Source organism: Physeter macrocephalus, chromosome 13 (assembly GCF_002837175.3).
Source record: "Physeter macrocephalus isolate SW-GA chromosome 13, ASM283717v5, whole genome shotgun sequence".
In the NCBI taxonomy this organism is placed as follows: domain Eukaryota; kingdom Metazoa; phylum Chordata; class Mammalia; order Artiodactyla; family Physeteridae; genus Physeter; species Physeter macrocephalus.
The window spans coordinates 386,262-410,390 of NC_041226.1; the positions used below are offsets into that span (position 1 = coordinate 386,262).

The window sequence follows — 24,129 nt, forward strand, 5'->3', positions numbered from 1 at the left end:
AAGGCCCCCTGAGAGGAGCTCAGGGCGGAGATCAGGAGTGAGGCGCTCTGTGCTCTGGGAAAAGCTGGAGAAGGTTTTAGGAGCCCGGTTCTCGCCTCCCCTCACAACTAGAAAGGCACAAAATCATTAACGGGGCGTCCGCTCCTCGTGGCCAGCAGCAGCGCGTGCTTGACCGCTTGTCTCCTGGCCGGTCACCCAGGCCCTCAGCTGCTGAGGCGCTGTCCCCTGGACATAGCTCTCATTTTGCCCCAAATAAAACCCAACTCGCAACTCTAACCTTGTGCATTTATTTTCAGTCGACAAAGTTCACTGTTAAATAAAAAGCTCGCTGCTACGAAGACTTTATTTGCTTATTTGCAATTCAAAGAGAGAAATATTTCACCTAGCAACTCTGGGCGACAATTCATTTTGAGGGGTGACTATTTTTGTCAAGCATTCATAACGTGTACAAATTACTTTTATCACCTCCTCTGATTTTTCTCGGTGGGAATTAAAAAAAAAAAACAAAACCCTACTAGAAATTGGAAAATAAATGTTTTCCTTATCTTTAAACAGCACTCCCTAAAATATAACAGCACTATGAGCTGTGTATGATTGGATCCTTCACAGGCGTTAATCGGATCAAAATCACCCAGATAAGGGTCACCTGCTCTGGGCAGAGGGCGGCGCAAAGAGGACCCGCCACGAACCTGACCCGCGCGCTAACCCTCTCGCCCCGCTCACTTCCCGCCCGCGTCCCGCAATCCCCGCCCACCAGCGCTACAGTGCAGCCTCCCCTCCGCGGCTCCCACCCGCTCAGCCCCCGCCCCGCCCACGCTCCTCAAGCCCCGCCCACCGGCGCTATCCCGTGGCCTCTCCTCGCGCCTCCATCGCCCTGCTCTTCCTTCCGGCCAGGGCAACACCCCCCCCTCGGCCGGCCCACCCGCTTCCTGTGGGCGGTGCGGGGCTCCGGCGTGCCCGCCCTGACGTGATTGTTGTGCGCGCGCGTCGCTCTGGGGTCCCGAGCCCGCCATTGGCGTTTTCTGGTCAGCGGCATCCTGCCGGCGGGGGCTCGGGGCCGAGCGGGGGACGCGCGTCGCAACCGCTCTCCCCGCGGCTGGCAGAGCTCCGTTATGGCTGCGGCGGAGGCGGAGGGGGCGAGCGCGGCTGCAGTTCCTGGTTCGGGTGCCGACGGCAGTGGCCAGTCGCCCGGAGTCGAAGGAGAGGGAGGAGGAGTGGTGGGCAAAGAGAAGGACGCGGCCGCGAAAGGAGCGGAGGCCGTCGGGGACAGCGAGGATGACGGCGAGGATGTGTTCGAGGTGGAGAAAATCCTGGACATGAAGATAGACGGGGTACGTGCAGGGCCCGGGCCGGGGGGAGGCTCACGCGCGGCGGCCGGCGCGGCCGGGGTGGTGCTGCCCGCTCAGGAGGCGCTGGAGGCGGTGTAGACGGATGTCCACGCCGCGGGGACATTGAGAGGAGGCTTCCTTCTTAGGCCCCGTCCGCGCCATGCCCATCCCCATCCCCGGGGGGGCGGCGTCTCGGGTCTGAGAGCCTGAGCATCCTCGCCCGCTCTCCCTGCGCGGCGTGTGCCTGCAGCCTCGCAGGAGCCTTGAATTCCTCGCCGCGCCCTGCCCAGCGCTTCCCGCTCAGTGTCTCTGTGAAAGCCTTGTTTCACCCTGGTCCCCGCAGAGTGAGGTGCTTCCCCATTTATGCCCTTCAAGCTTATCGTTCTTTACATGTTTGTCTCCTGCTAGATTGTAGGCTCCTTTGGTAGGCTATGCTTTTTATTAATTTGTTATCGCTGGCACTTTAATCCAGTGCCTAGCGTGCCGTGATTGCTTTGTGTATATCAGATTGTTAAGTGAGTGAATGAAGCGTGGGCTGGAGGCTGGGGGAAGGTGAGAGGGTGGGAGGATGGGCAATAGGAAAATAGTCAGTTTTAGTAAATAGGTGTAAGATGACCAAAGGCCCTACACAGTGGTCGTTCCGTATATTGTGTTCTTTTTATTGTCTGTTATTTCCCATTTGTCATACGCTACCTTATATTAATTTTTTTTGTCCATTCATTCAGCAGACTTTTTTTGTTTTCAGCTACCGCATGGGTAGGTGCTGTGTTCGGTCCTGAGGATACAGAGATGAGTTGTAGCATACATAGTTGCTGACATGAAAGATTCTCCTGTACAGTGGGGGATAAATAACTGAAATCCAGCGCCATCAGTCTTATTGTTAGTTGCAGTAAAGATAGGGACATTTCTATGGCTAATTTTCTCAAATACCTTGTAAGCACCTTGAGGTGATAGGTGTATCACCTGCGTTTAACACAGTGCTTGGCAGGTGAAAGATATTCAGAAAATACTTGGTTAGGAGGGTAATATCTTCAGAATTAAGATGATTCACTCCTTCGTACAATACTTAATTTTGCCAGTTCCAAAGAATTGTAGGCACTGTACCTAAAGCCCCATATTTAAAAAAATTTTTTCTTTCATTTAAATGGAATCTCACTATGTTTGGTGTGTGTCTGCATTTTTTTGCTCAACAATATCTTTGTGACATTTATTCCATGTTGTTTGGAGCTATAGTTTCTTTCCTCTTCATTGCTGCATAGTTGTTGGCCCCAAACAACTTGGGGCCTAGGGGTGCCTGACCCCCGCACAGCTGAAAAGCCACTTATAAACTCCCCCAAAACCTAACTAATAGCCTTCTACCAGAAGGGGAAGCCTTACCCATAGTAGAAACAATCAGTTAACACATATTTTGTATATTATGTGTATTGTATACTGTATCCTTAATTAAAAAGTAAACTAAAGAAAAGAAAATATTTAAAAAATCATAAGGAAGAGAAAATATATTTACAGTAATTTATATCCTAAGTTTACATCTTCTGTTTATGAGAGGAATTGCTTGTTAGAACCTACATCAGTATTGTCTTATATGATACAAAACACTGTAGATGTTATATGTATTACCAGCACTGGACATCAAAAATGAAAAGATAATGTGAAGAAGTTTATTGATTCATACTTTATGGTAGCCTAGTGTAATCGATAAAATTGCTTCGCAGTAACCTAGCCTAGACACTAATGAATGAATTGTTAGAAAATTTTTGTGGCGTATAGTATTACAGTCATATTCATAGTACAGTATCAGAAACGTTATTACATTTTTAAAGAAGTCACTTAGCTGTAATAATAAGTAATACTCAATTTCTCCAATTAGAAAAGAATATGGTAATATAATTCTTTGAAAGCAAAGTTATAAAACATTAAGAAAACTAACACATTAATTTTACATTAAATGTCACTCACCTTATGTCTTTGTAATGATTGACCAGTATTTACATATACTTTATGCATTCATTGCATACCTTTTTCTTAATTTCAGTATTTCTGGCTATGCGTTTCGTCTGTGACTTTTTTCAAATTGTCAGAAATCTCCAAAAAATTTTCATATATATATATATATATTTTTTTTTGTAGGGGGGGTGCTGTGTTGGGTCTTAGTTGCTGCATGCAGGCTTTCTCTAGTTGTGGTGAGCAGGGGCTACTCTTCATTGCAGTGCGTGGGCTTCTCATTGTGGTGGCTTCTCTTGTTGTGGAGCACGGGCTCTCGGTGTGTGGGCATCAGTATTTGTGGCACATGGGCACAGTAGTTGTGGCTCGCCGGCTCTAGAGCGCAGGCTCAGCAGCCGCAGCGCACAGGCTTAGTTGCTCCCTTCCCGGACCAGTGCTCGAACCCGTGTCCCCTGCATTGGCAGGCAGACTCTTAACCACTGTGCCACCAGGGAAGTCCAAATTTTCCAATATATTTATTGAAAAATATCTGCATACAGGTGGACCCCACAGTTCAAACCCATGTTTTTAAAGGGTCAACTGTATTCATTTGTATGAACATATTACAGTCTCTCTTTTCTACTACTGTTGATGGGCATTTGGGTTGTTTCCAGTTTTTGGCTATTGTGAATAATGCTTCTGTGAACTTTATTGAACATGTCTCCTGGTGTATTGTGCACAAATGTTTCTCTTGGTTGTATACACCTAGGAGTGGAATTATTCAGACAGGATGCATGTGTCTTCAGCTTTAAGTGGAAACTGTTTTTGAAATTGGTTGTACCAATTTACACTACTGCTAATGGTTTATGAGAATTCCTTTTGTTAAGCATCCTATCGGCGCTTGATATTGTCAGTCTTTATACTTTTAGCCAGTACTGGTGGGGTATCTGATGGTATTTCCTACTTGTAATTTATATTTCTCTGGATTCTGCACTAGTAATCGGTGTTGAAATCATTGAGCATCTTTTCATATATTGGGTTGGCCAAAAAACGTACTTTTTGGCCAACCCAATACTTATTTTTTGGTCATTTGGTTATCTTTTATGAAGTGCCTGTTCAGATCTCTTTCTACTTTGTCTTTCTTTATTGTTGTATTCTAGATTCAAACCCTTTGTGGGTGATGTCATGTATATCTCTTTTCCTGCTATGTCTTTTTTGGTCAATAGAAGTTTATATGATTAATGTAGAAAAACTTAATCTTTGTCTTGATGTTGAGTGCTTTTTATGTCTGGTTTGAGAAATCTTTCCCTACCCTAAATATTCTCTCTTTTTTTTTTTTCTGAAAGCTCTGTTGTTTTGCCTTTCAGATTTTATATTTACATTTCACTTGGAATTGATTTTGTGTATAGTGTAATGTAGGGATCAGGTTTCATTGAGCAAATCTGTCTTTTTATTCTTTAACAATGCCTTGTAAATTTTAGAATCAACTTGTCAATTTCCTTGCACACATTAAAAACTTTGAATTTTTATTGAGATTTGCATTGAATCTGTGGGTAAATTTAGGATCAATTTAATTTCTTTCAATAATGTTTTATAGCTTTCTATGTTGAGGTCTTAGTAAGTTGATTTTTAGGTATAATTGATATTTTTGATGCAGTGGTAAATGGTCTTTTGAAAAGTTTCATTGTTTGTTGCTCGTACAATTAATTTTTGTGTATTTACCCTTTGTTAAAGAAATTCCATTTATTTCTAGCTGCTAAATACTTTTATTGAGAAAGGATGTTGAATTTTATTAAATTTTTTCCTGCATCTGTTAAGATGATCGCATAATTTTTCTCCCTTATATCTCTAATGTGATAAACTACATTGATTTCCTAATGTTAAATCAACTTTGTGTTCATAGAATACACCAAAATTGGTTGTGATATTACCCTTTTTTAATGTTAGAGTATATATTTCTTTATTATTTCATTTATTTCTGCTTTTTCTTTTTTTATAAATGTATTTTATTTATTTTTTATTTTTGGCTGCATTGGGTCTTCGTTGCAGTGCGTCAGCTTCTCATTGCAGTGGCTTCTCTTGTTGCAGAGCATGAGCTCTAGGCACGCGGGCTTCAGTAGTTGTGGCACATGGGCTCGGTAGTTGTGGCTCGTGGGTCTAGAGCACAGGCTCAGTAGTTGTGGTGCATGGGCTTAGTTGCTCCGTGGCATGTGGGATCTTCCCAGACCAGGGCTTGAACCCGTGTCCCCTTCATTGGCAGGCGGATTCTTAACCTTTGTGCCACCAGGGAAGGCCAGCAAAAATTTTTAGCTAATTATCTAGTATATACAACCTAAGAGGATAGGAGGACGGCCCATCTGCTGCCATTTAGTTTGTCCCACTGATTAAGCTAAAAGAAAATGTGGCTACCAAGAAAATAGACATTTGGGGAATTTTGAAGATAAGTTTATAGATCCCAGGGCTATCATGAAATTTCTTAATATACAGCAAAGTCTTGGGCAATATTTGGGTTGACATTATTCCTATTAAAAAAACATGTAATTCAGGTTTTCATTTGTTTTGTATACTGCTATACACATAGTGAACCTCAGTAAATATTTGTTGAATGAATGAATGAAGCAAAACTGCTGAAATGAAGGCTGTTAACAATTATCAGTCAGTTAAATCTGGAGCTAAAATTGAGATGTACTCCTTGTACTTGAGAATGATTGTTAATATTCCCTCATTCTCATTGACTAGATCAAACCTAATTGATAACAAGTATTAAATTTATTTGTGTTCATTACTGCCTTTTTTAAAAAAAATCATCAGAAAAGTTTCAAGAATTGTGTAGAATCTCCCATATGCCTTTACCCAGATCCCCCAGTTGTTGATATTGGCTTTATTTTTTTTTCTCTCTTTATTTATATAAATTTTTTCTGGCCCATTTGAAAGTAAATAGTGTATTTTAAAAGCAACTTTGAGTAACACATTTAGCACTATTTTTATGCACACAAAACTAAGGTGGCCCACAAATAAGGATCGTTGGTCTCCGCGCCCTGTTGTTGGGTACATTCAGGCATCCCTCCACTCCCCTGTAGCGGTGTAACTGCTCCTGTGGTATTTGTGCCAAGAGCAGGAGTGCCGCCACGAGGAGCTAAGCCAGCTGCTCTCTCACCTTGGTGTATCTCCAGTTTTAACTGCGCCTTCATAGAAGCTCTTACAAGGTTGTGTATTAATAGTTTTCTCTTTCCACACTGTTGTGCTAAAAAGCATACGCATGCATTTTCAGTTGTTATCATCACTGCCCTGCACCCAGTTATATAGCTGAACCGTTAAACTGACATGCTCTCTCTTTTTTGTGGGGAGGGAGGGGCGCCACCATGCGGGATCTTAGTTCCCTGACCACGGATCAAACCCACGCCCTGTGCAGTGGAAGCTCAGAGTCTTAACCACTAGACCGCCAGGGAATTCCCAACATAGACTCTTAATTATTATTTTAAAATTATAAAGATTTTCAGGATTATTTCTGAAAGTTAAGAGGCTACTCTTTTCCCACTATTTCTTAGTTTCTAATCCTGTTAGATGCTAATGCTTGGTCTTTCTACAGGTGGCAGAATGATTGAAAGGCAGTGTGGGCATGATGGAAGGGTGCAATGGGAGGGAACAGTGGTTGGCAGTCAGTTTGGAAAGTTTATTGCCTTGGTGGTCGTATGAATAAAATCAGACAAGTGTTAAGGGTGTAGCTAGAATGGTGCTCTGCAGTTTGTGCCGAAAACTATTGCATGAGTATGTTCTTGCTTCTCAGTGAGATTGGGTATTGAGCAGAAAAGAAAAATCAGAAATCTGGAAAAGCAAGAATTTGGAATATATATGACAAAGATTTAATAGCCATCAGGTATTAAAAAGAAAGGGAATTCCCTGGCAGTCCAGTGGTTAGGACTTGGCACTTTCGCTGCCATAGCCCGGGTTCAATCCTTTGTCGGGGAACTGATCTCGCAAGTCGCGTGGCAAGGCCAAAAAAAGAAGTATTGAAGAGAAAAATTCTCATAAATGAGCAAGAAAGTAGGCAAAAGATACAACAGGTAACTTTAAAATGTTTTTGATGTAGTTTATATATATGCATTTTATATGTATATGTTAAACTTTTTCATTTCAACCATTTTTCAGTGTGCGGTTCAGTGGCATTAAGTACATCCACACTGATGTGCAGTCATCACCACCCAGCTCCAGAACTCTTCCATCTTCCCAAGCTGAGACTCTGTACCCATTAAATACTAATTCCCTATTCTCCCTCCCCTCAGGCCCTGGCAGCCACTATTCTCCTTTCTGTCTTCATGAGTTTCCCTATTCTAGGTACTTTGTATAAATGGAATCATAAATACTGGGTTGGCCAAAAAGTTCGTTTGGGTTTTTACAGAACGAACTTTTTGGCCAGTTCAGTATTTTCCTTCTGTGTCTGGCTTATTTCACCTAGCATAATGTTTTTAAGGTTCATCCATATTGTAGCATGTATCAGAATTTCCTTCCCTTTTAAGGCTGAATAATCCATTATTTGATCTATTATAATATAATAATCCATCTTTGATCTATTTTGAGTTAATTTTTGTGTATGGCGTGAGATAGAGATTTAACTGTTGATTGTTTGTTTGGGTTGTTTTCCCACTTTTTAGCTATTGTGAATAATGCTGCCCTGAAATGTGTGTTCAGATATCTGTTTGAGTCTCTGTTTTCAGTTCTTTTGGGTATATACCTTGGAGTAGAATTACTGGATTATGAGGTAATTCTGTTTAACTTTTTGAGGAATTGCCAAACTGTTTTCCACAGCAGTTGTACCATTTTAGATTCCCACCATCAGTGTGAGAACGTTCTCATTTCTCCACATCCTCACCAACACTTGTTACTTTCTATGTTTTTGTTTGACCTAGTGGGTGTGAGGTAGTATCTTGTGGTTTTAAAATTTGTGTTTCCCAAAGGACTAATGATGTTGAGCATCTTTCCATGTGCTATTGGTCATCGGTATATCTTCTTGGAGAAATGTCTATTCATGTCCTTCCTTTGTCCATTTTTAAGTGTGTTGTCTCGTTTTGGGGTTGGAGGAGTTTTTTTTTTTTTTTAAATATATTCTGGATATTGATCCCTTATGAGATGTCATTTGGAAATATTCTCTCCAGTTATATGGGTTTCCTTTTCACTCTATTGATAATGTCCTTTGATGCACAAAAGTTTTTGTTTTTGACGAAATTATTTTACCTATTTTTTTCTTTTGTTTGGGCTTTTGATGTTGTACATATACCTTGCTTACTTCATATATACATGCTCACTTCATGTCTCTGTGTCACATTTTGGTAATTCTCACAATATTTCACACTTTTTCATTATTTCTATATTTGTTATTGTGATCTGTGACCAGTGATTTTTGATGTTACTATGGCAAAAAGATTACCACTCAGATGATGGTTAGCATTTTTAGCAACCAAGTGTTTTTTAATTAAGGTAGGTTCATTGTTTTCTTAGGTAATGCTACTGCATACTCAGTAGACCAAGGTATAAACATAACATTTATATGCACTGCAAAACCGAAAAAATTGTGTGACCTGCTTTATTGTGATATTTATTGCAGTGGTCTGGAACCAAACTCACAATATCTCTTAGGTATGCCTGTATCCAAGAATTCATTGTCAAATCCAAGGTCCTGAAGATTTACCCCTGTGTTTTCTTCTAAGAATTTTATGGTTTTAGCTTTTAAATTTAGGTCTTTGATCTATTTTGAGTTAATTTTTGTGTATGGCGTGAGATAGAGATTTAACTTCATTCTTTCATATGTGAAAATCCAGTTGTCCCAGCATAATTTGTGTCCCTGTTCATTGGACTTGGCACCTTTATCAAATATCAGTTGGCCTTAGATGTGGGGGTTTATTTCTGGACTCCATGTGTCTGTTCTTATGCCAGTATCATACTGTTTTGATTATTGTGGCTCTGTAGTAAAATTTGAAATCATGAAGTGTGAGTCCTCCAAATTTGTTCTTTTTCAAGATTGTTTTGCCTATTCAGGACCTCTTCCAATTCCATATGAATTTGCGGTTTGTCTTTACTACCTTTGCAAACGAAGCTATTGGAATTTTGATAGGGACCTGAGGTCACTTTGGTAGTGTTGACATCTTAACAGTATTAAGTCTTCCTACCAAAGAACACAGATGTCTTTCCATTTATTTGTATCTTCTCTAATTTCTTTCAGCAGTGTTTTGTAGTTTTTAGTATGCAAGTCTTTTATGTCCTTAGCTAAGTTTATTCTTGAGTATTTTATACTTTAGATGCTATTGTAAATGGAATTGCTTTCTTAATTCATTTTTGGTTTGGGCATTTCAGATGTATAGAAACAATTAATTTTTGTGTGTATCGTACCCTGCAACTTTGCTGAGTTCATTTATTAGATCTGGTTACTTTCTTGTGTATTCTTTGGGATTTTTTTATAAATAGAATCATATCATCTGTGAATATAGTTTCATTTCTTCCTTTCCAACCTGGATGCGTTTTATAGCTTTTTCTTACCTAATTGCTCTGGCTAGAACTTCCAGTACAACGTTGAATAGCAGTGGTGAAAGTGGGCACATAGCAGGTAATTTTTCAAAGAAAATATGTAAATGGCTTAATGATAATTTTGTAAGTGGATGTGGAATATGGCAGAACTTTTTTTGTAAATTGCCGTATAGTAAACATTTTAGACTTTGTAGGCTGAGAGACAATTTGGGGGTTTAGAGTTGGTGTTCCTTATCATGGTAGAAATGTGACCTCATTCTCCTAAAAAACTTTCCTTCTCTCAAAGACAGTGATCTTCCTTCTTGGGAACTCACTAGAACGTGTTACCCGCATCTGCCTTTGGCATTTACATGTATTGCCTTCACAGTGCGGGATGACTTTCTGCATGCAGCCCAGGTCCTGGGTTTGGATTTCAGCTGAACTACTCTTTAGCTGTGTAATCATTAGTAGTTAGTCTGTCTAGAAGCTTCAGTTTCCTTATCTGTAAAATGAATATTAATACTTCACAGGGTTATTCTAAAGATTAAGTGAACCAATAAATGCAGAGATTTTGACAGTGCACAACACATTTTGAGGCACTTGATGTAAATATGATTCTTCTTTTGATTTGTGTGTGTGTGTTAATTTTTTTAATTGAAGTGAAATTCACTTAGAATATTACATTAGTTTCAGGTGTACAGCGTAATGATTGGATGATTTGTTTTCAACCATTTAAAAATGTAAAACCATTCTTAGATTACAGGATGAGCAAAAACAGAGGCAGGCCCTGCTACAGTTTGCTGATCCCTGCTCTTGTATCTGGTGAGGTGAAAGTTGGAGCATCTTTTCTGGAAGACATTTGACAGTGCATTTTTACAATCTTTAAATGGCTTTATTTGATCCCGTTGGTCTCTCTTTTGGGAATTTATTCTAACAACCTAATCAGAGTCACAGTGTTACTTATAAAAAAACAAATTGGAAACAATCAAAACAACCTTTGGTTTCCAAAGGGAGAGTTGTCATTGTATTTTTGTATTTCTATGGTGGAATAATGTTCAGTCACTAAAAATTATGTTTCTGGAAGATATTAAAGCAAGAAATGTTTGATATATCAGTGAGAAAGCAAGATAAAACTGATAGTATTATCCCAGTGTTTTAAGTATATACACATTAAATATATACTTATAAATGCAAAAGGTGAAGGAAATAGATCAAATTGTTATCAGTATTTTGAGGTGACTTATTTGTTTTTTCCTGTTTTTCATTGATTTTCAAAGACTGCACATTGCTTATATAATCAGAAAAAGACCTCAGTCTTTGATTTATTAAAAAATGGATTGATGGTATTGTGGTTTTATGTGTTTATTTTAATTTCTTAAAAATTGAGGTATTATTGACATTATATATAACATTATAATAGCTTTAGGTGTACAACATAATGATTTGATATATGTATACATTGTGAAATGATCACCGCAGTAAGTCTAGTTAACATCTAAAATTTTTTTTCTTGTGATGAGAAATTTTTAGATCCGCATTCTTAGCAACTTGCAAATATGCAGTACAGTATTATTAACTATGGTCACATGCTGTACATTTATTACATCCCCGTGACATATTTATTTTGTAACTGGAAGTTTGTGCCTCTTGACCCCCTTCACCCATTTCCCACCCCCACCCCTGCCTCTGGCAGCCACCGATCTGCTTTCTGTATCTGTGAGCTTGGGGCTTTTTGTTTGTTTGTTTGTTTTTCTTTTCTTTTTAAAAATTTATTTATTTATTTATTTTTGGTTGCCTTGGGTCTTAGTTGCTGCGTGGGGGCTTTCTCTAGTTTCCGTGAGCCGGGACTACTCTTCCTTGGCAGCGTGTGGGCTTCTCACTGCGGTGGCTTCTCTTGTTGCGGAGCACGGTCTCTAGGCTCGCAGGCTCAGTAGTTGTGGCTTGTGGGCTCCAGAGCGCAGGCTCAGTAGTTGTGGCTCATGGGCTTAGTTGCTCCGCGGCATGTGGGATCTTCCCAGACCAGGGCACGAACCCGTGTCCCCTGCATTGGCAGGTGGATTCTCAACCACTGCGCCACCAGGGAAGCCCACTGTTTTTAATTTTTGAGGGTCTTCCATACTGTTTTTCATAGTGGCTACACCAATTTACAGTCTCGCCCAAAATGCAAAAAAGAGTTCTTTTTCTCCACATCCTCATCAGCACTTGATATTTCTTCTGTTTTTGATAAAAGCCATTCTAACAGGTGTGAGGTGACAACTCATTGTGGTTTTGATTTGCATTCCTTTAATAATTAGTGATGTTGAGCATCTTTTTAACTGTCTGTTGGCCATCTGTATGTCTTCTTTGGAAAACTGTTCAGTTCTCTGCCCATTTTTTAATCAGATTGTTTTTTGCTTTTTACTTGTATCAGTTTTTTATGTATTCTGGATATTGACTATCAGATATATGATTTGCAAATATCTTCCCATTCAGTAGGTTGCCTTTTCATCTTATTAATGGTTTCCTTTGCTGTGTAAAAGCTTTTTAGTATGATGTAGTATGACTTGTTTACTTTTGCTTTTGTTGCTTTTGCTTTTGGTGTGATACTGTTTTTGTTTTTGCCACTTGCTTCAGGAGATGAACATTTTTTTTACATTTGTTTTATTGTGGTCATTTAATTTAAAAATTAGTTATTAAGTGAAAAGTAATACATGCAAAATAGATTGACTCTCCTTCTTTCCTTCTCCCCAGAAACTGTTACAATTACCAGCTTCTCATGTCTTGCAGAGAACATTTTAAGAGAGGCTTTTAGGCTGATTCACATTAGGAGGGGACAGATTAAAATATGACTGATGTTTTATTATTCTACTATAGTAAGCAGTTGCCCTCAGAGGGAGAAACTACAGCTGTACTTAGATCAGATGGACTTTCATTATGTATTTTAAGGAATTCACAAATGATCTCAGGAGATGAACAGTCTTTGTCATGATTTTAATCTCCATTTCAAGTTGGTTCGTGTATTCTCAGCAATTGTATGGCTTTGGAAGTATAATCAAGTCTAATATCCTTTATTTGCCTGTTTTTAATTTCTATAACAGGGCAAGATCGTTTATAAAGTTCGATGGAAAGGATACACATCAGATGATGATACCTGGGAGCCTGAGGTTCACCTTGAGGACTGTAAAGAAGTTCTTCTTGAATTTAGGAAGAAAGTTGCAGATAACAAAGCTAAACCAGTGAAGAAAGATGTCCAGGTATTATATTTTATCTCATAGTGGTTTTTTTTAGTATAATAAGTTTATTATAAATTTTAATAATATACAGAATGTATAGTAAGGAATTTGCAAATCATAATAAAATATACAACATTCCTATTGTAAGTTCTGTATAGCCAATTGATTCTCATAGAATGCTTTCATTGATTTTTGCCAGGCTCTTTTTTCTGTAGCCATGCTGTGATTGCAGGTGACAAACAGGTATAGTTTGGACATGTTGTTATTTTCCTTTAAGTTAAGAGTAAGATGATAGTGGGGAGAAAAGAGATGTGTTGAAACTTTACTTGTTCGTCCATGTGTGAGCATCATGTTTTTGTATACCTGAGGAATATTTTTTATGCTATTCATGTTACTATTACAGATACAACACATACTCTTATATTTAATCAGCATTATTAACGTATTTCTAAGTCTGACTTTTCTGCTAGTTCAAACAATTCTTAGATCACTTTATAAAGCTATAAATTTTAATCCATTTCAGATTATTCACAGGTCTGATTATCTCTGTGTCTTTTGTTTTTCTTTTCTATTTCCATTTCAATTTTTAACCACTTTATTGTTTTTTAGTAGCTCTTGGTGGTGGTAAGGGAGGATAAAGAATTCAAAGGAACTCAGATGAGTTAAACTTCTATCATCAGCAGTTTGAAAAAAGACTCGATGGTGGTCTAAAGTGGGATAACATTAAAACTAATGCACAAACTTGGTTTAAGAGTTTCCTTCTATGGATTTGTCCATTGTTTTATCCTTGATTCTCATATTCCACACATTACTGAATTGGCTTTATGTATGAATCTTCTAAGAATTTCCCATTTTACTTCTCTTTGTAAGTTTCATTTATAGCTTCTATTTATAAATTGAACTGACTCTAATTCAACTTCTTGCTTTTGCTTTTAGGTTTTTTTTATTAGGAATAATTATCATTTTTTTAGAATACTGACAGAGGTTCTTGAACTTAGAACTATATAGTGAAAATTGCTCACAATAAAGAGTCTTAGTTGTTGAAGTTATTTATTTATTTATTTTTTTTTTTGCGGTATGCGGGCCTCTCACTGTCGTGGCTTCTCCCATTGCGGAGCACAGGCTCCGGACGCGCAGGCTCAGCGGCCATGGCTCACGGGCCTAGCCGCTCCGCGGCATATGGGATCTTCCCCGACCGGGGCACGAACCCGTGTCCCCTGCATCGGTAGGCGGATTCTCAACCACTGCGCCACCAGGGAAGCCCTGTTGAAGTTATTTTTTAAGGGCTGAATATTGATCCCTTCTTTCCCTACAATTTGAGTTTCAACTACATACTTAGTATTTTTTAAGTGACAAAAACAGTATTGGGACTTGACTGTGTGTAGCGGTTAATAATAATAGCTGTGATAGAGGCAGCCTCTGCTCACCCAGTACATGTCCTCTGTCTGTGCCAAATGCTGGGTTAGCACTTTCATGGATTAAGATGAGAAAACGGAGACTTAGGTAAGTTCAGTGCCAGCCCAGATTCACCCGTTAGTAGTGACAGAGACAGGCAGCCACACTCTTAACCACTATGGTAGGTTTTCTTTTGGTTTGGGCTGTAGTTTGAAATCCATTTAGAGGTGTGGAATTACCAGTTTTTTAATTGTATGCTGTAGTGGCAGGGTCTTTAATAAACACAGTTTTTAAATTACTAAGCAAAACCTTCAGTACTCTTAAAATTTTTGTAAAGGAAATCCTTTACAAGGTGAGTTCAGATTAGAGACTGTTTTCTTTCGTTTTTTGCTACAGTTATACTTCACTTTTCTAGAATGGGTGCCTACTCCCTCCTTCCCTATTTCTTTCACTAAAAACACTATACAAACACAAATGCACCTGTCTTACTAAATGATTGGTTCATATTACTCTCAAAATTTAGACACTTTGATTGAAATCTTCTTAAATTTATTTCTAACTTTCCTGCTTTATTAGTGAGATAAGTTTACTGAAACTTCTCCCAAGAAGTCTTGACTTATAGAACACTGGCTTTATTGGCCCTTTCACTTTACCAAGGCTCTGGTTAAACCCAACTTGCAACTCTCTTGATTTAAAATTATTGATGACAGTCTGAATGAGAATGATTCCTGATCGACTGGTCTGTTTGAGGCTTATTCTTTTTTTTCTTAATTTTTTAAATTTATTTGGCTGCGTCTGGTCTTAGTTGCGGCTCACTGGATCTTCGTTGTGGCATGCGGGATCTTTCGTTGTGGCGCATGGGCTTCTCTCTAGTTGTGGCGCACAGGCTCAGTAGTTGCGGCGGGTGGGCTTAGTTGTCCTGTGGCCTGTGGGATCTTGGTTAACCGACCAAGGATTGAACCCACTTCCCCTGCATTGGAAGGCGGATTCTCAACCACTGGACCACCAGGGAAGTCCCTGACGCTTATTCTTCTTAATCCTTGTCCTAGTTTTAGGAAGACACTTCTCCACTTGGAAGTGTCTTTTTCTAAGCTATCCTTACTATTTTATAAGTAACTTAAAATTCTAGGCACTAATAACATTTTGAATTTTTATAAGACTGAAACCTCTATTTCTTATGTCAGGTGAACTTTCTCCTGAATTCTGTCTTGTATAAAGTATTCCAGTATTTATATTGCTATGACTTTTTGATCTAATTATTGCGTAGTGTCAGTGGACAGGCATATGGCAAAAATGCACTGGTCGCTGACCTTTTCCCACTTTAGCAAAATAGTTTTGCTGTTCATAAGTTCTTGTGATTCTTTCACTGTAGGTATAGAAGTAGGGAGCCAGTAGGAGAAAATGCTTCGTTCATCTCGTCATCATTCTGTTCATGCAAGAAACAGACATTTGCTACCTATGAAAACTGTTATATTTCCCAGTCACCAAAATCTTTGTCTTGTGGAGAGGTTTTACTACAGCAGTATTTAAGACTATTTGATTCGTCAGTTTACCTACTTAAATCTGGGAGCACTGCTTGCTTAGGACTTAGTAAGTATCACAGAAGTTAGAAATGGTTTCTAAAATACCCCAAAAAGTGATTTTTGATACTCTTCATCAGAAAATATACATGATGCAGAAATGGTATTTGTTCATTAAAATACTTTTTGTCATTTAACATTCGGATACCTTTTTACCTTTTTGCTGACCATCGGGTATTTGAAGCTAAAAAGAAAAAATGAGGTGCTATTTAACATTCATTTGTGTGAGACACTCCAGACCTTTATTTTTTTTTTTTTTTTGCGGTACGCGGGCCTCTCACTGTTGTGGCCTCTCCCTTTGCGGAGCACAGGCTCCGGACGTGCAGGCTCAGCGGCCATGGCTCACGGGCCCAGCCGCTCTGCGGCATGTGGGATGTGGGATCTTCCCGGACCGGGGCACGAACCCATGTCCCCTGCATCGGCAGGCGGACTCTCAACCACTGCGCCACCAGGGAAGCCCCAGACCTTTATTTTTGATGGACTGAAAATCTACAGACAAGGCAGCCACTGGTCTGCTTGAGCTTTGATGATTGATGGTACATGATACAGAAGAACCTCTACTGGCCTGTCACGGCAACATTTTATTGTTTTTACATTTTTGGTTCTTTTTTTAGGGATAGCTCTTTTTTTTCTTCCCCAAGTAAATATAGAGTGTCTTAAATGGGCCAGACCCTTAAATGGTCACAGTTTTATGAAGATAGATCATATCAATCTTTTGCTCTTGAGGGGCCTTACAAGTTGTCCATGTATGATCTTACTTTTTTTTTTTTTTTGCGGTACGCGGGCCTCTCACTGCTGTGGCCTCTCCCGTTGCGGAGCACAGGCTCCGGACACGCAGGCTCAGCGGCCATGGGTCACGGGCCCAGCCGCTCTGCGGCATGTGGGATCTTCCCGGACTGGGGCACGAACCCGTGTCCCCCGCATCGGCAGGTGGACTCTCAACCATTGCGCCACCAGGGAAGCCCTATGATCTTACTTTTAAGAGTAGTACCATATAAAAGGATTTTGCCTTCTGCCTTTCTTTTTTTTTTTTTTAATTTATTTATTTCATTTATTTTATTTTGGGCTGTGTTGGGTCTTTGTTGCTGCTTGCAGACTTTCTGTAGTTGTGGTGAGCGGGGGCTACTCTTCGTTGCGGTGCGTGGGCTTCTCACTGTGGTGTCTTCTCTTGTTGCAGAGCATGGGCTCTAGACATGCAGGCTTCAGTAGTTGTGGCACGTGGACTCAGTAGTTGTGGCTCGCGGGCTCTAGAGCACAGGCTCAGTAGTTGTGGTGCATGGGCTTAGTTGCTCTGTGGCATGTCGGTTCTTCCCAGACCAGGGCTCAAACCCGTGTCCCCTGCACTGGCAGGTGGATTCTTAACCACTGTGCCACCAGGGAAGCCCCTGCCTTTCTTTTTAAAATAATTTTTTATCAATACATATTCTAACCAGCAAACAACTGTGTTTTTTTAATAATCATCTGTGTCCCTACTACTCAGCTAAGAGATAGTTTTGCCTTTATTTTAAAATTTGTCTGAGGATAGCTTTTTTTTTTGCTTTTTGAAATACTGCGTATAAAATAATAAATATATGTACTCTTTTAATCTAAAATGAATTAGAATTTGTGCACCCAAATAAGCTTTATTTTTGAGTGTACATTTTGTGAAGTGAACATTTATTCCAATAGTTCCATGGCCCAAAATGGTTTTATATTATTTATTTTGGAATTGTCTTCATAAGAATCTATATGCCATGCAAGAAAATTTCTAGTAACGCCTCCTCTTTGTACCCAAGAAAAGTGTGGTGACGGTTCTAAAAGTGCAGGGGTGAACTTCCAAAACTTGTTTGAGCAATGGTTGCACTATTGAAAGGCTCACGGTTTCCAGAGGTGGTTAGGTAGAGTGGGTGATGCTGGGGGGCGTGCACCTTGTTCAGCTGCTTTGTCATCACACCTCATGTCCAGTACTGATTGCCGCTGCTGTCGACTGGGTGTTGGCCAGGTGGAGGCGGGGGGCTGGCCCTGCTCTGCCCGGGTCGGCCCCAGCTTGAAAGCCTGCTGCCTCGGTGTGACTGTGATCAGAGTCCATTCATTGTCAAAGTTGTCCTAATTTGGATAATAAATAATATGTTTATTTTATGTGTGAAACTATTAAAATGAGTAAGAAGACAGATTACTAGTGTACTGGAAGTGCTCAGACTTGTGATATGTGTGGTTTTAATTTTGTTCAACTATTTTTTAGTTATTTTAAAAGTTAACACTAATTCCTTTGTATCATCTAATACCTGTTGTTTGATGGCAAACAACTGTTCATCAGATGGTAGCTATTTTTTATGTCCTGACTTCACTGAATCTGGCCAGTTACTCCAGGGCTGGATTACCCTGGTGCAACTAACCTACTGATTCATTTGATACATGCTAAATAATAATTTCACACAGAGTATTTTTTTTTTTTTTTTTTTTTTTTTTTTGTGGTACGCGGGCCTCCCTCTGCTGCGGCCTCTCCCGTTGCGGAGCACAGGCTCCGGACGCGCAGGCTCAGCGGCCATGGCTCACGGGCCCAGCCGCCCCGCGGCATGTGGGATCCTCCCGGACCGGGGCGCGAACCCGGTTCCCCTGCATCGGCAGGCGGACGCGCAACCACCGCGCCACCAGGGAAGCCCCACACAGAGTATTTTGAAGCCTAAAGCCAAACTGCTGTATTATTTATTTGCATCAACCCATTTATATTTAAAACATACAGGTTGTAACTATCTTGGGAGTAGTCTAATGACCAGAGGAAAAGTCTTTTTTCAAAGTTATGTGCTAAGGAGCCAGTGTTAGAGTTCTTCCCAGGTGACTGAAGAATTAGGATAGGTAGCAGCACTATTCACAATAGCCAAGACATGAAGCAACCTAAATGTCCATGGACAGGTGAATGGATACAGAAGATGTACATATATACAGTGGAATATTACTCAGTCATCAAAAAAGAATTAAATAATGCCGTTTGCAGCAGCATGGATGGACCTAGAGATTATCATACTAAGCAAAGTAAGTCAGACAGACAAATACCATAAGACGTCACTTATATGTGGAACCTAAAATATGACACAAATGAACTTATTTACGAAACAGACTCACAGACATAGAAAACAAACTGATTGTTACCAAAGGGGAAAGGGGGTGGGGGAGGGATAAATTAGGAGTTTGGGGTTAGCAGATACAAACTATTATCTATAGAGTTGATAAACAACAAGGTCCTACTGTAGAGCCCAGGAAACTGTCTGCATACCCGTAATAAAACATCATGGAAAAGGATATAAGTGTGGAGGTGTAACTGAATCGCCTCTCTGTGCACCGGAAGCTGACGCCGCCTTGCACATCAGCTGTGCTGGGCAGCAGCCGACGGGTGAGCCAGCAGCCACCACACGGGGCCAGCAGCCTGGCCGGTGGCCAGGACCAGGTGAGACGACAGGGAGGTGCCGAGTAGCCGCGCCGAGAGGAGGCTGCCCTCGCGCTGTGGGGTCCCAGCTGTGGAGTTTTGGGGGGGACCCTGGGGGTCTTTCTGTTTGTACAGGCAAGAGTCTTTGGAATTGTAGGCTTCTTTTAAGTTGTTTTACCTGATGAAAGGGATAACTCCAGCCTCTTGTTTGCTAATTATTTCATGTTCATTCATTCAAAAAATCCAGTTCTCATATGTCAGTCATTAGGAGGAAGAAGAATAAGATGCACCTCTGCCTTCAAGGCGCTCACGGTACGTGAAGGGGGGGAGGGCCAGGTGGACGGAACCTGAAACACGGAGTGAGACACGATCTCGGGCAGCTGTGAGGCCGCTGTGGAAAGTCAGAGGATAAGCATCAAAGGTGCATTACAGAAGATTCGTCATTTGGCCGAAGCCCTAAGAAATGAGAAATTCAAGGGTCCTAGGAGGGGAGGCAGGTACAAAGATGCAGAGTTTTGCAAAAGCACAGATTTGGCGGTAATGGTGAGAAGTGCCAGAGCTTTCACTTGGAAAGGAGCAGGAGTGACACTGGGGCAGAAATTGGGAAGAAATTTGTATGCGCGTGGATTTAAACTCGACCATTTGGGCAGTAGAAGGGTCGGCAGAAGTTTCGAGGGAAGTCGTGTGATGAGATTTATATTTTAGGAACTTGCTTTTTTGAAGAATTTTATTAGGAAAATTTGGACATATAAAAATGCAGAAGGCTATATCGAGAGACTTGAGAATTCATCACCCGGTTCCAGTCACTATCAGGACTTGGTCATTCTTCCTGCCTGCCGCCCCACCTCTCCCCTTTTAATTGCTGGAGTATTTTAAGGCAAATACTTTAGTACTCCAGATGTCGTATCACTTTACCCTGCAAAACTTTATTAAATTACAGACATTGTGAAAACATAACCGCTATACCATTATCGTACCAAAAAAGTTTACACTTGTTTCTTAATATCTTCTATTATCTAATAACATGTTTCCCCCAGCTGTCTCAAAGAAACAAAACAAAACATGTCTTTGTTGATTTGATTGAATTGGGATTTGAAAAAGGTCTGCATGTTGTATATCATCGATAATCTCTAAATCTCTTCTAATCTATAACAGCTTCTTCCTCTAACCTTCCCCCATTTTTCCCCATCATGTTTATTTGATGAAGAGACCACATTGTTTTTCTGTAGAATTTCCCATATTCTGGGTTTGGATGAGCACATGATAGCTTATAACATGCTCCTCTGTCCCCTGTGTTCTTGTGAACTGGTAGCTAGATGTAGAAGCAGGATTGCTCTCGAGTTTATTGGTTTATTTATTTATTTTGCCAGGATGGTCATGAGTGGTGCTATAACACATCAGAAGGCCCATCTTGTCTAGCTGACTCCTTTCTAGTGAGGTTAACAGGATCGTTGCGATTAGGTGTTTTCAGTCTGATCCACCGTTAGAAAACTCCTCACGTTTCGCGTGTAGGTTTTAGGAGCCATTGATGATTGTTGCCTAGAACTATTATTTCATTGCAGGTCAGAAAATAGTGATTTTCTAATTCTGACATTCCTTCTGCCTTTATTACTGACATCACTGGGAAGGTGATTCTGAGACGCTGTGGTCCTGACCTGACTCTGGAGTGGGGAGAAACTGCTGGCGGGGAGAGGTGAGGGGCTGAATTGAGGTGGGGAGGTCGGAGAATTGATGCACATAGGATCGGTGACTGAGCTGATGAAGGAAGAAGTGGTGTCAGAGATGTCTCAGGTTACTGGCTTGGGAACCTAGGTAAGGAACAGTTCCAGTTTTGCACACATGAGATTTTAGTTACTTACTTGTCATCCAAGTGAAGGTGGCCAGTCTCGCACTGGCAACGTGGGTCTGAGTTGAAGGAGGGAGATCTGGGCTGAAAATGTAGAGTGGGGAGTTGGTAGAGTGTGCAGGATAGTGTTTCTCATTACTGTGTTCCAACTAAGAATCTGATTGATTGTAAGTACTTTGAAAAAATAATTCAGTTTTAGAATTCTTGTTTAAAATTTTTTTGAAGAATATTAGTCATACACCTAGCAAGCTTCGTTTATTCTTCCTCTTTTTCCCCCCTTTTCCCTTTTACCAATGCAGGAAATTTAAGTAAAATCAGGCTATTCTGCTTGGAAACAAGGAGGTCAACACTAGTCTTTAGGAAGATGGTTTTCAAGAAGGTGGAAGTCAATGGTAAACTCTTCAGGATTGAGGGAAATTTGAGAAGGTAGAGAAGTCTCTCTTACAGAACTTGCTTAAACCAAAGGGGTAGCTTTCAAGTGAGCCTTGAGCGAGTTACAGACTTTGCCTTTGTGTTCCTGACCGTGTGTATCATAGCAACACAGACCCTCTGCTGCATCAGGACTGGTGATACCTCAGCAGCATGACAGCAGCAGTGCTGTTGTCCCATACACAGCCGGTGCCGGGTGACACCATGTGGGTTTCCTTGGAGGTCCTGGGGTGTCCTTCACCGCTCTCTGTCCTACATGCGTTTACTCTCCCGTCTTCGGTTTCCTGTCATCTAGAGCGCTCCAGAGCCCTTTGCCCCCCTTTTAAGACTCCAGGCCAGTTGTTTTATAGAAGGTTCTTCACACTGGAATTAGATGAATGCTAATTAATGTTAAATCACAAATAGTATTTTTATAATTGGAATTAGATGGTTTGTAGATTGAGTGTAAGCATTCTGGCCGATGTATTCTGTAGGTAGGTACGTGACACCGAGAGATGAGCCATGTGCCAGTTGTCTCGTTGCTGATGTTAAATTATAATTATGTGATAAAGTGAGGTGCATCATTTTTTCTTCCCTTTTTTTTTTTTTTTTTTTTTTGCGGTACGCGGGCCTCTCACCGCTGCGGCCTCTCCCGCTGCGGAGCACAGGCTCCGGACGCGCAGGCTCTGCGGCCGTGGCTCACGGGCCCAGCCGCTCCGCGGCACGTGGGATCCTCCCGGACCGGGGCGCGAACCCGGTTCCCCTGCATCGGCAGGCGGACGCGCAACCACTGCGCCACCAGGGAAGCCCTTTTCTTCCCTTTTAAAGGTACCTTTTTCCCTTGTAAAATAGTAAGTAACCTGATGATAAGCAACCTGATGGTCAGTAATCTTTGAGGTGGTGAGAATCACTTGTTCCCCAACAACCTCTCATCCATGATTTTAAAATACTTTGAAGAATCTTTTTTTCTTTTTTTAAAATTTGTATTGGAGTATAGCAGCTTTAAAAGGTTGTGTTAGTTTCTGCTGTGCAGCAAAGTGAATCAGCTATACGTATACATATATCCCCTCTTTTTTAGATTTCCTTCCCATTGAGGTCACGGCAGAGCACTGAGTAGAGTTCCCTCTGCTATACAGTAGGTTCTCTTCAGTTATCTGTTTTATACATAGTGTCAACAGTGTGTATATGTCAATCCCAATCTCCCAATTCCTCCCACCCCCCCCCGCCACTTTGCCCCTTGGTAACCATGAGTTTGTTCTCTACATCTGTAACTCTATTTCTGCTTTGCAAATAAGTTCATCTGTTCCATAAAATACTTTGAAGAATCTTGCCTGAATTAGTTATTACTGTGGTGGCTTCAAATAATGACTTTCCTAATCCTGTTATTCCATATTTTTCATTTTGTATCCTATAAAGAGCAGCTCCTCCCACCCCCTTAAAATTTTTAAATACCAGTACACACTCCTGGAATCTTTTTATTTAATTACCGTTGTTGTTTACATTAATGCTAAAACGGCCCCACATTGGCTTGTGAGAGCCCCTTTAGGCCAGCTCCTGTGTCCTCTTGCTATGTCCCTGTCTGTTTTGGGCACGTGTTTGCTCTCTGGCACAAGGTGTCCCAGTAGCGTGTACTTTCCTTCTCTGGCCCTGATATCACCTATTTTCCAGGGAATCCTGATTCTTTTTAGAGGAGAATAGAATTTAGAAACCAAGATGTACTTATTGCTACTGGGACATCATTATTTCCAGGCCCTTTAGACAGAGGTAAAGGGAAAAAAAATACATGTTTATTTGTCTTAAGTCAAGTTCACACCTATGTCTGTACTTTCGGTCCATCACCTCAGCGTCCTCCTATCATTCTCACTGTCTGCAGTTCTGTCTCCCTTTTCTTCCATGAGAACTCTGGTTCTCGTCAACATTATATGTACTCATTTACTGAGTCCTACAATAATTAGAAATCAGTTTCAGTTTTGCTTGCTATGCCCGTTCTACTGTAAAATTCCAAATTTATTTGCAGTTCTTTTTGTCCTTACTGTATATTCACTTCGGGTGTTGATTGTTCAAAAGTTACTTGGATTAATTCTTTTTTTCTTCTGTGCGGTTATCAGTTTGATAAAGAGGTTTATTTGTTTGTTGTTAATTAGGACCTGTTCTCCCTGCCTTCCCTTCGCTCCATACCCAGTTTGAAGTACTGCTCTCTAATGACAAATCTGAGTTTCTTTCTCTTATAAATGACTTCGCCTTTTTACCTGATGCCTCAGATTTTTTATGTTCACTGTTTTGTAGAAACCAAAATTCAGCTGAGGCAATTTGAAGATCTAACTGGCTTTATCCAATTCATGGATTGGGCAGCATCCCATGCAACAAAGAGAAGGTTGCTCCCAGGAGCTCTATAAAAGGGAAGGTTGGGCTTCCCTGGTGGCGCAGCGGTTGCGCGTCCGCCTGCCGATGCAGGGGAACCGGGTTCGCGCCCCGGTCCGGGAGGATCCCACATGCCGCGGAGCGGCTGGGCCCGTGGGCCGTGGCCGCTGGGCCT

The 24,129-nt window shown here is 40.9% G+C and overlaps 1 protein-coding gene across 5 annotated transcripts in view; it reads left to right on the forward strand.

Moving 5' to 3' along the window:
• Positions 1 to 954: 954 nt before the first annotated feature.
• Positions 955 to 24,129, forward strand: part of MPHOSPH8 (M-phase phosphoprotein 8) — a 63,562-nt gene continuing 40,387 nt past the window's right edge. For 3 of the 5 annotated variants that reach the window (XR_003682507.2, XM_007112583.4, XM_055089337.1), the window contains exons 1-2: positions 957 to 1,331; positions 12,827 to 12,982. Coding sequence is in view for 3 of the 5 variants with exons in the window: in XM_007112583.4 (XP_007112645.1) it covers positions 1,113 to 1,331; positions 12,827 to 12,982 (375 nt within the window). In the remaining 2 variants the exon portion in view is untranslated. Of the gene's footprint in view, positions 1,332 to 12,826; positions 12,983 to 24,129 lie in introns of all 5 variants that reach the window. The other 2 variants (XM_028497285.2, XR_003682508.2) reach the window with 2 other exon arrangements.